Source organism: Nicotiana attenuata, chromosome 5 (assembly GCF_001879085.1).
Source record: "Nicotiana attenuata strain UT chromosome 5, NIATTr2, whole genome shotgun sequence".
In the NCBI taxonomy this organism is placed as follows: Eukaryota; Viridiplantae; Streptophyta; class Magnoliopsida; order Solanales; family Solanaceae; genus Nicotiana; species Nicotiana attenuata.
The window spans coordinates 9,959,342-9,972,884 of record NC_031993.1 but is presented as its reverse complement, the minus strand read 5'-3'; the positions used below and the strand labels follow the sequence as shown (position 1 = coordinate 9,972,884).

General features: G+C 30.6%; 1 protein-coding gene across 5 annotated transcripts; it reads left to right on the top strand.

Annotated features, from left to right (window-relative positions):
- Positions 2,830-9,616, top strand: LOC109225277 (transcription repressor KAN1-like). 5 transcript variants are annotated; one of them, XM_019389888.1, is made up of 7 exons: positions 2,830-4,083; positions 4,578-4,654; positions 5,813-5,858; positions 6,079-6,196; positions 6,570-6,617; positions 8,343-8,439; positions 9,150-9,616. In XM_019389888.1, the coding sequence occupies exons 1-7, from the start codon at positions 3,414-3,416 to the stop codon at positions 9,261-9,263; spliced, it is 1,170 nt and encodes a 389-aa protein (XP_019245433.1). In that variant the 5' UTR covers positions 2,830-3,413; the 3' UTR covers positions 9,264-9,616. The 5 variants fall into 5 exon arrangements, with proteins under 5 accessions (XP_019245433.1, XP_019245432.1, XP_019245431.1 ...); XM_019389887.1 differs by having other exon boundaries at positions 6,070-6,196; positions 8,346-8,439; XM_019389886.1 differs by having other exon boundaries at positions 6,070-6,196.

Here is a 13,543-nt window from a genome sequence, read left to right as displayed (position 1 = left end):
TAATATATATGGACAGGCAACTTACAAACGTGTGATCGAATTTGAGCTAAATGCATAAATAAGACACAATTATCGCTAATTTTTCGATTATTAAAAAGTTAGAGACCAATATATTACTTAGCATTTTGACTAAAATTACTCTGAGAAGCATCTAAGCCCTACGTCATGGTCATGCATTGAGGTTATAAATCTCACTAAAGTAAGGCATAGAAGCATATTAAATTAATTATTACTATACTTTCAATGTTCACTTCATCTTATAATTATTTGTTATGATAAAACTCGAAAATAAATTATTTAATGATAATGGATAATAGTGAAATTCCGACAGATACTTCAATTGTACATCATTCCATACTGGTTATGTAGGCAATACATTAACCAAAGCTTGAAATTCATAAGAGTTTGTCTTCAACACTTCCGATGGAATATATTTCAGCGCAAAGCTGTTTTCGAAAATAGGAAAGGTAAGATATAACTATAAAATTATATTACAAGCATAGAACCAAAATATTAGCATTAAATGCTCCAGCCAAACACCACCTATAGACTAATGTCATTTATAGTGTAAAACATTGGAGAAAGTGTCACACTAGCTAAAGAGTAAAAAAGACCCATAAAATATAAAAATGACCTAGAGATGCTTGCACCTTCTAGACTTAGTGCCAGAGAAGTTAAGTCCCAAGAGTGGTTTAATAATAATATATTTATAGTATAAATTATTTACACCATTAGATCGCATATTATAAGATAACTTAATTAGATAAAGTAGGATAGCTCGGTGCACTAAGTATTTCGTATTCACGCAAAATTTAGAAAAGGGCCGTATCCCTAAGAGTGTAATGTAGGTAGCCCACCCTGATGTAGGCATAACCGTCCATAAAATATGAGATTAGTAAATTAAGGAACATAACTTACTATATCATGTCAAAATATCCTGACAGTGTAAAAATTTTATGCTATCAAAAAAGGGCAGCCAGATGCACTAAGCTCCCGCTATGTGCGGGGTTCGGGGAAGGGCCGGACCACAAGGGTCTATCGTACGCAGCCTTACCCTGCATTTCTGCAAGAGGCTGTTTCCACGGCTCGAACCCGTGACCTCCTGATCACTTGGAAGCAACTTTACTGCATTTTATGCTATCGGTATATATAAATAAAGAGTTTAAGCTCTATGCAGTCGATGACATAATGATATTTACTGAATTAAGTTACTTATAAGATAATTACCAGTAAATATCTACGATAAACGATTGTAGTTACCCTATAAAAAAGATAACTAACCCGCTATATATAATAGGTTAAACTATACTGATAGTGTAATAAACTTTTTATAGTGTCAGTGTATGTAAGTTACATTGCTACCAAATATACCTTAGAAGGAAAAAAAAAAAGGAAAACAAGAATAAAGAAATGAATATTAACCCTTTGATTTAGCCTAGGGTTTTGAAAACATAAATACATTTCAGTGGATATGATTCATATTTAGTGGTCTATCTCATGTGAAGGAAGACATATTAAAACCCAAGATGCCAGACAAAGTTGTTGAAAGATTAGAAAGGAATATTTGGGAGTATGAAAGGGGAATTAGAAGGTAATGTGTGTGTTTTTTTATTTTAGGTTTCTGCACATGTTAACCACATATTCTGCTTACTAGCAAACAAACACCCCTTTTTTGTGGTTCTCACTGATCTCTCTCCTTCTTAAGTCAATGACTCACTTTTACTTTAATGTTTTATACATATATTTTCAATCTATTGTTTTATTTATACCTATATACTATGTAAGTTTGACCTAAAACCCCTAACCATCCCCTAATCTATTTCAACATGGTCACAAAAATAAATAAAATGTGTTCCTACATGGGGTAGGGTGGGGATAGTGGTAGAAATAAAAGAAAAATTAACTTATATAGACTGCTAATGTAAGTAATTTTAACACTATCAGTGAATTTTAGTATCTTATACTCTAGTTTGTTTACCTGTCTTGTTTTCTTGGTAGAGGCAGATTTAAGATTTGAATATTATGAATTTGAATTCGAAATTCTACCACATAAATTCGATTTATTGAATTAAAAATTTCTTATTTATACTTATTTAGTGAATGTTTTTAACACATATACTGGCTAATTTTGAGTTGAAGTTACTCTGGCTATGATTGCAAATTACTAATATCTCTTATTGTATTGCGTGGAGTTGCCATTTAAGTGACCTGATAATATAAGAATATATAAAATTAAAATCTAAAAGATAAGATGAACTTAAAAGGAAAGAAGTAAAATGAGTTTGAAGGGAGAGAGTTCAAAGTTTCAAACACAAAAAAAGACAAGAAGTAGAAGCGCAGAGATAGGGGGGAAAAGAATCACAGAGGAGTGTCTCTTTCTCCATCAACCATTTTTAACCCGTCCTCTACGGAGAGGAAAAATCGATCAAAAAGTGACCCTTTATCTTTTCCAATTCTTTTTCTTTTTAATCTACCATTTATGTTGCTTTATTATTACCGTCTCTAGAAGGAGAATCTTGACTTATTTGACCGGAAGGTCACGAGTTCGAGACGTGAAAATATCCTCTTGCAGAAATGTAGGGTAAGACTGCGTAGACCCTTGTGGTTCGACCCTTTTCCGGACCCCACGCATAGCGCGATCTTAGTGCATCGGGCTGCCCTAATTCTCTCACGCGGTATCCTGTATCCGCATTGAGGCCTATTTAAATCCAGATTTGCACCGAAAAGTTTTACATTTAGAGTAAAGTGATTCCTAACAAAGGAAACTCTATATTCAGGGTTGGAATCCGTGAGTTCTGATTAAGGATATATATATATATTTGCAGAGTTTTGACTATAGAGAGTAGAAAGAGAAAGGAACCTCATCACCTTGTATTCAAGTGTCATTTTCTCAATAAACAGTGGTCTCTAGTAACACTCAGTCTCATATCCCTTTCTACTTTTCTCATTCCATAAAGCCTTTCCACTTGATTCCTTTCTTTGATTTACCAAACTGATTTTTGGTTTTCTTTCCATTGTTTTCACAAACACCATTATCCTTCTTCTTTCTTGTTGTTCTTCTCCTTTTTTTTCTCTCCTTCTTTATCAAACATGTCCACTTAAAAGAAGAATAAAAGAGCTTAAATCTTTGCCCTCTTTTTTTCACTTACACTTAGCTTTTTTACATTCTCCAAATAGCTCTTTATTTCTCTCACTTTTCCAACCTAAATCTACCATCAAGAATCAAACTTGAAGTTTGTTCTTCTTTCTTTTCTCCTTTTCACATCTCTTTCTTTTCTTTTACTTCATCAAGTGTGCAACTTTTACTCTATTTTTCATCAATTTGGAGGTTTTTTTTGAAGTTAACAAACAAGAAAAAGCCAAAGTCACCATAATCTTGAAGTCTCTATTATTTCAAAGATTTATCCACAAAAATGCCCTTAGAAGGGGTTTTTGTTCAAACTCCATCTTCTTCAAATCCAATCCCTGATCTTTCTCTCCACATTAGCCCTCCAAATAGTTCATCTTCTCCATCTTCAAAGCCAACAAATTGTCTTACTGAGCTTTCTTTAGCTCATCCCACTGCCATTAATGAAGAAAAAAACTTGTTTAATAGTGAAAATAGGAGTTTTCCAAGAAACCCTTTACCTCATCAAAGCCAAAACAACTATTTGCTTCAACCAAATAACCAAATGAATAATATAAATCATGGGGTTTCATTATTAGATGTTTCTTCAGAGAGTACTTTGATGAGACCTATAAAGGGTATTCCAATTTATCATCAAAATTATTCTTTCCCTAATTTCTTGGAAAAAGACCCAAAGAGATTTGGATCTCTTTTTTCACCTTATAATTTCAATGGAGGTTCTGATCATTTATCAAATGCTTATCGGATACCAATGGCTAATAGACTTCACCATCACCATAGCCAATATGGAGTTGGATTAGGTCATTCAAATGAAACAAATTCTCATAGTTTTATGAGATCAAGATTTCTACCAAAATTTCCAGGAAAAAGGAGTATGAGAGCGCCAAGAATGAGATGGACTACTTCACTTCATGCTCGGTTTGTTCATGCCGTGGAACTTCTTGGTGGCCATGAAAGTAAATCCCAGTTCTCTTACTTCATGTTCATCTCCTAGTTGAGTTTTTTTGTTTGCTTTAAGATTTCATTTTTAGGGATTTTTTAAAATTTCTGGAATACATAATATTGCACTACTAAGATTTTCAGAAAATATCAAAGAAACTTACGGTGAGAATTGAACTCGCACTTATTTTTATATGATGAACTCATATCAGTGTCCCTAGATTAAAAGCCTTGAAATTCTTACTTTCTGTTCATCCCTTAGTTTGAGTTTTTTTTTTACATTAACAACAACAAACCCAGTGGAATCTTAAGTGGAGTCTGGAGAGAGTAGTGTGTACGTAGACCTTAACCTTATCCGGGGAAGGTAGAGAGGCTATTTTCCGTAAATTAGTTTGAGTTTTTTCTTTTCTTTTTTATGTTATTTTTTGGGTGATTTGATTTTTTGAGTACATAATGTCTTATTAGCTGGGATAATAACAAAGGTCTAATCTTGAATTTTCTTGATTATTAGGGGCTACACCAAAATCAGTCTTGGAGCTAATGGATGTCAAAGATCTCACTCTAGCTCATGTCAAAAGCCATTTACAGGTAAAGCAAAATGAAAACTTTAACATAAACAAGGGAAAAATAAAGAAAAGAAAAACTCAGTTTCAATATTTTTCTCTTTTCTATGTCTTTTTCTGTGGGTGAATTCTTCCTCCGGCACAATAGCCGATGAATGCAGTGAATGACTGAATGAATGAATTAAAGAAAAGAAGTCTGATGTTTCTGATAGTATAGCAGAGATAAAGAAAGAAAACAAAGAGAGAGAGAGAAAAAGAAAACACTTGGAAATTAGAGATCCTACTGTAGTAAGAATGATAGGAGGGGGTACTGGGGCTGTAACAGACAAAAGTAAGTCATCATTATTCAATAATAATAACACAGCTAGCTGCTATATTACTTCTTCTACCTCATCAAAAACATCAACCTCGTGATTAATGAATCAATTTTTAATAAACATTTGACTTGGAGCCCGTTTGGATCTGCTTATTTTAAGTGCTTTTAAGTCAAATTTAAGCCATTTCTGGAACTCAACTTTCTCACTCTTCATTCTTTCTTTTTCTTTTGCAACATTATGCCAAGAAAATACTCTATGTGAGATTTATGTAAAAAGGCATGGCAGCCTAGGGCACAAGACATCCTATATTCATGCAGGATTCGGGAAAGGATCGTAACATAAGGGGTATGATGTAGACGGCCTAATGTAATACAAGCATTATTGGCTGTTTCTACGGCTCGAACCCGTTACTTATAGGTCACATGAAGACAACTTTACCGTTGCTCCAAGGCTTCCTTCTATGTGAGATTTGTGTGTAATGGGAAATTGATGTTTATATGTTGAAGAATTTAAGTAATATAGACTGATAATGTAAAAAAAATTCACACTATCAACGTAATTTAAGTTGTTATAACAAGTCATTTACTCTATCTCCTATGTTAACAGATTATGTTTATTATAAACTGTTGTTATTGAAGGTAACTACTTCAAATTAATGGTGTTAAAATATTACTAATACTATATTTCAGTGTAGTGCAGATAACTTATACTTGCTGTAGAATGGTACTAAAATTTCTTTCTTTTTCTTTTGCAACATAATGTTTAAGAATCTATATGTTAGAGAGATATAAGTGTAATGGTTAATGAAAATCTTTTAGTATTTGTTAAATAATTATCTCAAGCTCTAAAATGATTTTCCAATGCAGATGTATCGCACTGTTAAAACCACTGACAAACCTGCAGCTTCCTCAGGTAATTAATTAATCTTGCTCTCTAGACTTCTGTTTTTATATAGTAGTAATTTCCTGCTAATGATTAACATTATCCCTTATTATTGAAACCATTTAAACCATAACAATTACTAAAAATCAATCAATAAAAATTATTGGCTTCTGTACTAGTGTCCATAGTACATTATATTGATGTTAATGTATTAGAGTTTGATTATGTTATTTTTTTTTAGGGCAATCAGATGGGTCAAGTGAAGAAGATCTCTTAAAAATAGACAGGATTTTGGATCAGAGAGGACCATCTGATGGATTTGATGATCCTTCAACTACAACTCCTACTCTTTGGAGTAACTCCTCAAGGTACAACACATAAACATAAACCTTTGAGTATTAGAAAAGTAATTATTTATTACATGACCATATCACTTGTAGGTAATTACGTGTGAATCTCTATGATAAGCAATAATTGACAATTAAAATGGTGATTAACCTGTCATATTATAGGTTAAACTATATTGATCGTGTCAATAAATCTTTACACATCACATTAGCTAAAAAATAATTATAGGTTGTTCCGTAAAAAGTCAATTTGTAATCATGAAATTAAAATAGAGCAATACTTATTTAATAGAATAAGTAAAAGTGAACTGATAAAACATCGTAAGAGGATAGTAGTTAAACTCTAACTTAAATATCCTTTCTTTTATTCATTTTGTTGTTGTCATGTGATCAGGAGGTCACGGGTTCAAGCCGTGGAAACAGCTTCTTGCAGAAATGCAGGGTAAGGCTGCATACAATAGATCCTTGTGGTCCGGCCCTTCCCCGGTTCCCGCATTTAGCGGGAGCTTAGTGCACTGGGCTGCCCCTTTTTTTCTTTTATTCCTCTACTCTTCTTCATCAAAAAAGTGTAGCTCGGTATGCAAGGTATCTCGCGTTCACATAGTATTCGGGAAAAAGTCGCATTTCAAGGTGTGTAATGTAAGACAACCTATATATCTTAATATAAGCATTAGTGGCTACTTTTACGGCTCGAAACCGTAACCTATAAGTTACTCTCTTCATCACAAATACTAATTAATACTTGTAAATATTTTATAAGTAGCTGAAAAATGAGCTAAATATGTCACACCTACAGCTTTTGAAGTAATGATGGAGTGATGAATAGAATTTGATAAAGAGGGTAACAGGTTTCCTTTTTCTTTTGCATGGACTGAATCTTAGAAATGCAAACCCACGTACATCATTTTATAAATAAAGAATATATAAAAGAGTCTTGTGACAGCTTTTACTTTATGTTCTGCTTCATTTTCCTCTTCTTTTCTTCTTTTTTGATTATCTTATAGTACTATATACTCTATTCTTTAATTGGGTTCATATTTCTTTTTCACCTGAATCACAAAAAGAAAGATAGTATTGAAATAATAGTAGTATTTAATTACTGCAACTAGCACTTTATCTTTTCTTTTTCTTTCTCTTTGCATTTTGGAATTATTTAATTTAATAGACAAACCCCTTTTACTTTACTTTGTTGTTATTCTCTTCACGAGGAGACTTTTACAGATATGTCCAAAAAAAGACCTGTATCTTGACTTAATTAGTGCTCTCCCTTTCTCAAAATAATAATACTGTATTTGTTTAAAGTTTGCATGGTGTTCGTGTAGGCGTGTGTTGTCTTTTCTGTGTGTGTTTTGTTTAATATATGTATTAAAAAACAATCATATCTTGTTAATATGCAGCTTCTACGTATTGGAAAAACTGTTTCTGGAAATTGTCATTTTCCTTAATTTTATTCTATTGGTGAATTCCTTAAACATATTCCTAATTCTTCTACAAAGCAAGCATACATAGTCCAGAAAATCCACATAAATATGAAAGAATCTGAATAAGCCTAATTCTTCTCAACAGGCTAAAGAGTGGATCTATAACAAAAGTTAAAGGCTGGGATAATTAAGCTGAGAGAGAGATGAAAGAAGCCTAAAACAGCTTGATGTGCTTATGGTTAATTAAGTGAAACGTTTAAGAGATATATAGTGGATATTTTAGATAAATAGTCTTATAATATAATTAAGGCTATTAAATATCTTTCTTAAGGAGTATGCTCTAAAACCTTATAAGTAAAGGCATCTAGTATATATTATGCACAGGTCAAGTCACTAACCTTATAAAGAAATAATAATTCAATCCTTACTAAAGATGGTATATTTAGCTAGTCAACCAAAGAACTAGTGTGGTTGGGTTTGTAGTATAACTTACACCAAAGATAGGAGGACGTCTCCTATTTACAACTGGTCCTATCTACGTTGTACAACCATGCCTTTCTATAATAACATTGTTAATAGTCATGTTATGTTATAATATAGTATGTGCTCTATAACAACAGTTTGGGCAAAAATCTCATAATATATGAAGCTGTTATAGAGAGCTTTGACTGTAGATTACTTCCGTGCTTCATTAATAAGGTTATCGAACGCAGGCTGAAAACTTTATTTTGTACTTGAATTTTCAGCAGTAGAGAAAGATGGTCACAAGCTAACTTCAGTGACTCGAATGGCGTCAGATCAACCTCTTTTCCATCTCAACAAAGATCTGGCCACCATATAGAGGTACTACTTCCCTCATTCTTTTCTCATTCTATACTGTAGAAGTGTCAAATCTATTATTCCTTACGTTTTAATTTAGATGATACATTTCGCTTATTGATAATCAAACTATATGCATTTTGACCAACATTTAATATTTTTTAATTAAACATGAGAAAAATTGCAATTTATAGTACTTTTCGTATAGTTTTTGAATTTCTGAATTTTAATTTTAAAATACTAAGTTGAACTAATTCAGGTTGGCTTTTAATTTTAGTCAAATTCACTCTCGATAAGCAAAATATATCATCTAAATTGAAACAAAGGGACTAATATAGTCATGATTTATCTATGACCCTAGAAAGCAGTATTTTTTTCTCATATAATTCCGGAATAATGTCAACTTAATTAATTTGCATGGAAGCACTATCAAATGTTAGTTTTTTTTAGCCCAAATTGTAATTATTTAATCTAAATTTCAGAAACCACTCAATATTAAACGAGACAATTAAAATCAAGGAGCAATCTTTACAAGATTCTTAATTATTTTTGCAAAGACTTTAGCGTATTGGATCTAGTCTATCAAATGAGACTTCCCCGTTTCTCCCACATGTGTCCCATAGGCTGGAGTTTTGATTTTAATAAACTCCGCCACTACGTTGAGGTTTTATTTAGCCGCAGTGAAAATGATCATTATTAAGTGAAGTAAATGTGTGAAAGATATTATATTGCAGGAATGTGAATATTCAAGGCCAGTGAGCTATGTAGGTTGCAGTTTGGATCAGAGAAATCCTAGCTTGGAGTTCACTTTAGGAAGACCAGATTGGGTAGAAAAGGAGCATGATTGAAGTGTTTCATTAATTAATTTTGTTTTTTTGTTTTTGGCTTTGCTGATTCTTCTGATCTTCCTCTTTTCTTTTATTTTATTTGAGATGAAAGAGATGGCATCAATATTGAAATATTAAGAGCTTGAAAAAAAAAAGGGCATAAAAAAGGAATATTGGTTTTTTCTGATCTCCCATGCATATATATAACTTAAGTTGTGACGTAGCCTAAAATTTTTAGTTTTTGGTTTTTGAGTTTTGTTACCTTGACCTTATGTTTTGCTTATCTTTATTGTTTGATGACTTGAATCGGCTATGGGTCTGTAATGTAAAAGTAGTTGGAAAATTGTAAGGAATGAATGTACGTAGTTTTGCGGCATGTTGAGTACATTCTCCATAGCAGTTGACCCAACCATTTAAACTTATAATAGGCGACAGATGTATATATAATTACTGTTATAATTTATGTATACCAATTACCAGCTAGAAAAAGTAAATATTGAATCCGTACGGCTATTTGTATAAAGATCCCAAATATATATTCGTCCACCAGTAAACAATAATTAAGTAATGAGCTCTTTGATCAAGTATCTATCTATATAGAATATGAGGAGCAAAACCACTACATTAAGACAAGTGTCTTAACAACAAAAAGCCAAGTGGCATTGTTAAGACAAAATATACTACTTTTCTAACTAACTTTTTATTGAATTTTAAATTTTGAATTAATTGGTTACACTACTTGAATTAATAAATATAGATATCTTATAATTATCAATAAAAAATAAAAATACAAAAAAGTATTCTACTCATTCAAATAGGAGTTTTAAAATTATTTTACAATAAAAAATAAAAAAAAAACAAAAAATAAAAAACTACCAATTTAAATTGGAGAGTAATTTCTTCCTAATATAGTTGTAGTGGTGTGTGTGTATATATATGGGAGTAGTTATTATGCTAAATTGGTTTTTTATTAATAATCCATATGTCAATTTAACAAAATTAAGTAATGGATAATACAATTAGACAACCAAAGAACAAATATATATATCATTATAGAATATATAATATATATATATATATATATATATATATATATATATATATATATATATATATATATATATATATATATATATATATATATAGTCAATTATATTGTATAAAGAAAGTAATAGACAAAAATATTAAACAAACTAATATGCCAATAAAAACTTCTATTAACAATGCAATCATACTAAATATTGGATAATATAATAAAGAAAAATACATAACAAAAAAATTATTCGATGACTATATAAGTCCCTTTAATTTAATAGATACTTTATTCATTAAAATTCAGATAATATTATCGAGAACAACAGAATAAAATTTAAATTGATTTTTTTTAAGATTAATAAAATATATGTCTTCTCTCATATTACAAAAAAAGAAAAAAAGCGATCAGACAAAAATATTACACAAAGTAACATGCTAATAAATATTTGTATTAACTATGTGTAATTACAAAACATTGGACAATATAATAAAGAAAAGTATAAAACAAAAAAGTTCTTCAATAACTATATAAGTCTTTTTAGTTTAATAGAGATTTTATTATTGGGTATATCGTATTGACAAATAAGATGATAATTTAAATTTATTAAAGCAATACAATCTAATATGTACAAACAAGCCTGATTATGATTTAATTTTACTAATATTGTTTAATACTGACCGCGCATCGCGCGGGTACGACTACTAGTGATGTAAGAATAGAAACATCAAAATAAAAAATCTATAGCCGAATAAAGCAGAGAAGTAGAAGTTGAAGAGGAAGCAAAAAAATCAATTTATCATAAAATATACTAATACTATGGATGAAAAAGGGATTTTTACATTTCTATATCATATATGAAACTATATTACCATCAATGTTGAAGGTTTGATTTAATTACCTTTATTATACCTAATTATCAATTCTATACTATATGGTGTTTTAACGGTTCATTAATTGTACCGTGTATTACTCCTACATTAAAGCTACCGTATATTCCCCAAATCCCCATTCTCCCCACGTTTCTCTCTCCCAAACCCACACCCTCACCGACGTATCACCCAACACCCACGTTTCAAAATCATTATTCCCTCTGCTAAAACCATATTTGTTAATATAACCCCCACCATTAATGTACAAATTCAAGCTTTTTCTTCTAGAACCAGTTAAAATTGAAGTGAAATCTTCAAAGTTCATCTCAATGAAGAAGAACAAACCTTCAAAGCACAGCCCTAAAAAAGCTATAGAAGCTGATATACCTTCATTCGATTTGGGTGTATTATGACCACATTCACCCAAAAATCAAGAAAAATCAAGAAAGAGGTCCCTAATCCTAGTATTTCAAATTCTATGGAAGTCTGATTTTACGGTAATATCTATAAAATTCCTATATTTATCTACAAATAAACTACACATCAGTTTTAGGATGTATAAAGCAATATTGTTTTCATGATTATCTACAAAATTACTCATTTATACTACAATTAAACTACAATCTATGTTGAAAAAATATTGACTACAAAATTGTTATCTTCGTCTACAAATTTTCTACAAAAATTCTACAAATATACTATAAATCAGTTTAAGTATGTATAAAGCAGTATTATTTGTAAGGGTATCTACATAGTTACTACATTTATACTACAATTAAACTACAATCTATGCTGAAAAAATGTTGACTACAAAATTTTTCTCTTCATCTACAAATTTTCTACAAAAATTCTACAAATATACTACAAATCAGTTTAAGTATGTATAAAGCAGTATTATTTGTAAGGGTATCTACATAATTACTACATTTATACTACAATTAAACTACAATCTATGTGGAAAAAAATATTAACTACAAAATTTTCTCTTCATCTACAATTTGTCGTTGCTGAGGTATTGTTCAATATTTTGTCGCTTTTTTGATTTTTTGGATTAAGAAAAAAAGACGAAGATCAGAATATCGGCAGAATTGATTTCTACAATTTGACTTGAATTTGTTGAATATTTTGTCGCTTTTTTGATAAGTGGATTGAGGAAAAAAGTCGACGAACTGAGCTTTTGCAGAACTGATTTCTACAGTTTGATTCGAATTTGTTGACGATTTTGTCTTTTTTTGATTTGTGGGAAAATATCGAAGAATAGAGTTTTTGCAGAAAAGAGTCTATGTAATTTGATTTTAAATTGAAGATAAAGGATTTCCGTTTCAAATTTGATCTGAAGGTCGCTAAATCAATTAGAATATTCTGTTCCTGATTTGTAGCGCACCTAATTAGGAAGATTCAGCTACTAATAATTAGTATTTAATGAATGGTATAATAATTGTAGAAAAAATGTGAACATGGCGGTAAATTAGAACTATGCACATATTTGATAATAAAGTTTCATATATGGTATAGGAAGGAAAATTTCCGATGAAAAAAAACAAGTCTGAAAGGAGACTCGGATGGGGCCTTAAGAATATATCGTGCCCGAAGAGGAGAAAAAAGTTACACCTTTGACCGATCAATTAAAAATAATTATAATAGCCAAATATATAAATTAAAAAAAACATATACTGATTATGTATCAATATATTAATATTTATTTTTCTGATTATTATTTTTTAGAGCGGCTATACTTTATAATTTTTTCTAGGAATTTTTAACTCCTATAGCAAAGGTTAACACTTTATTTATTTTAAATAAATACCATTTAAAAAAATTATATTCTATATATACCTATTAAGGTTTATAGCAAAATATTTAATTTTGGTTACCTCCTAGCCCTAAGCCACTAAATACGCTAATCAGTTACATAATTTTCTTTCTCTCTCTACTTTGATACATCTCATTCTCTTCCCCATCCCATTAAAATTTCTAATGTTTTGGGAGTATAAATTTCCGCATACAATTCGATGTGCATGAAGAAGAGAAATTGCCACATACAATTCGCTAATCAGCTATTACTATGATTTAAGGGTTTTGGGAGTATAAATTGCCGCATACGATTCGATGTACATGAAGAAGAGAAAAAAGATGACTGTGAAACGGAAAACAAACAAGAAAGAGACGACGAAGAAATTGATAGGGAAAGTAAAGACCGTATACCAAGTCCAAGATCCCATCTTTTTCTTGAGTACTCATTCAAATTGAGGAAGATCAATGTATGTTGCTCAGCATTTAATTGATTTTCTGTTAATATATTTCAATATATTTTCATGTATTTCATTGTATTCATTGTCTTTTTTTCATTGTAATTCAATGTATCTCGTTGTATTCCATGTATTTCATTGTATTCA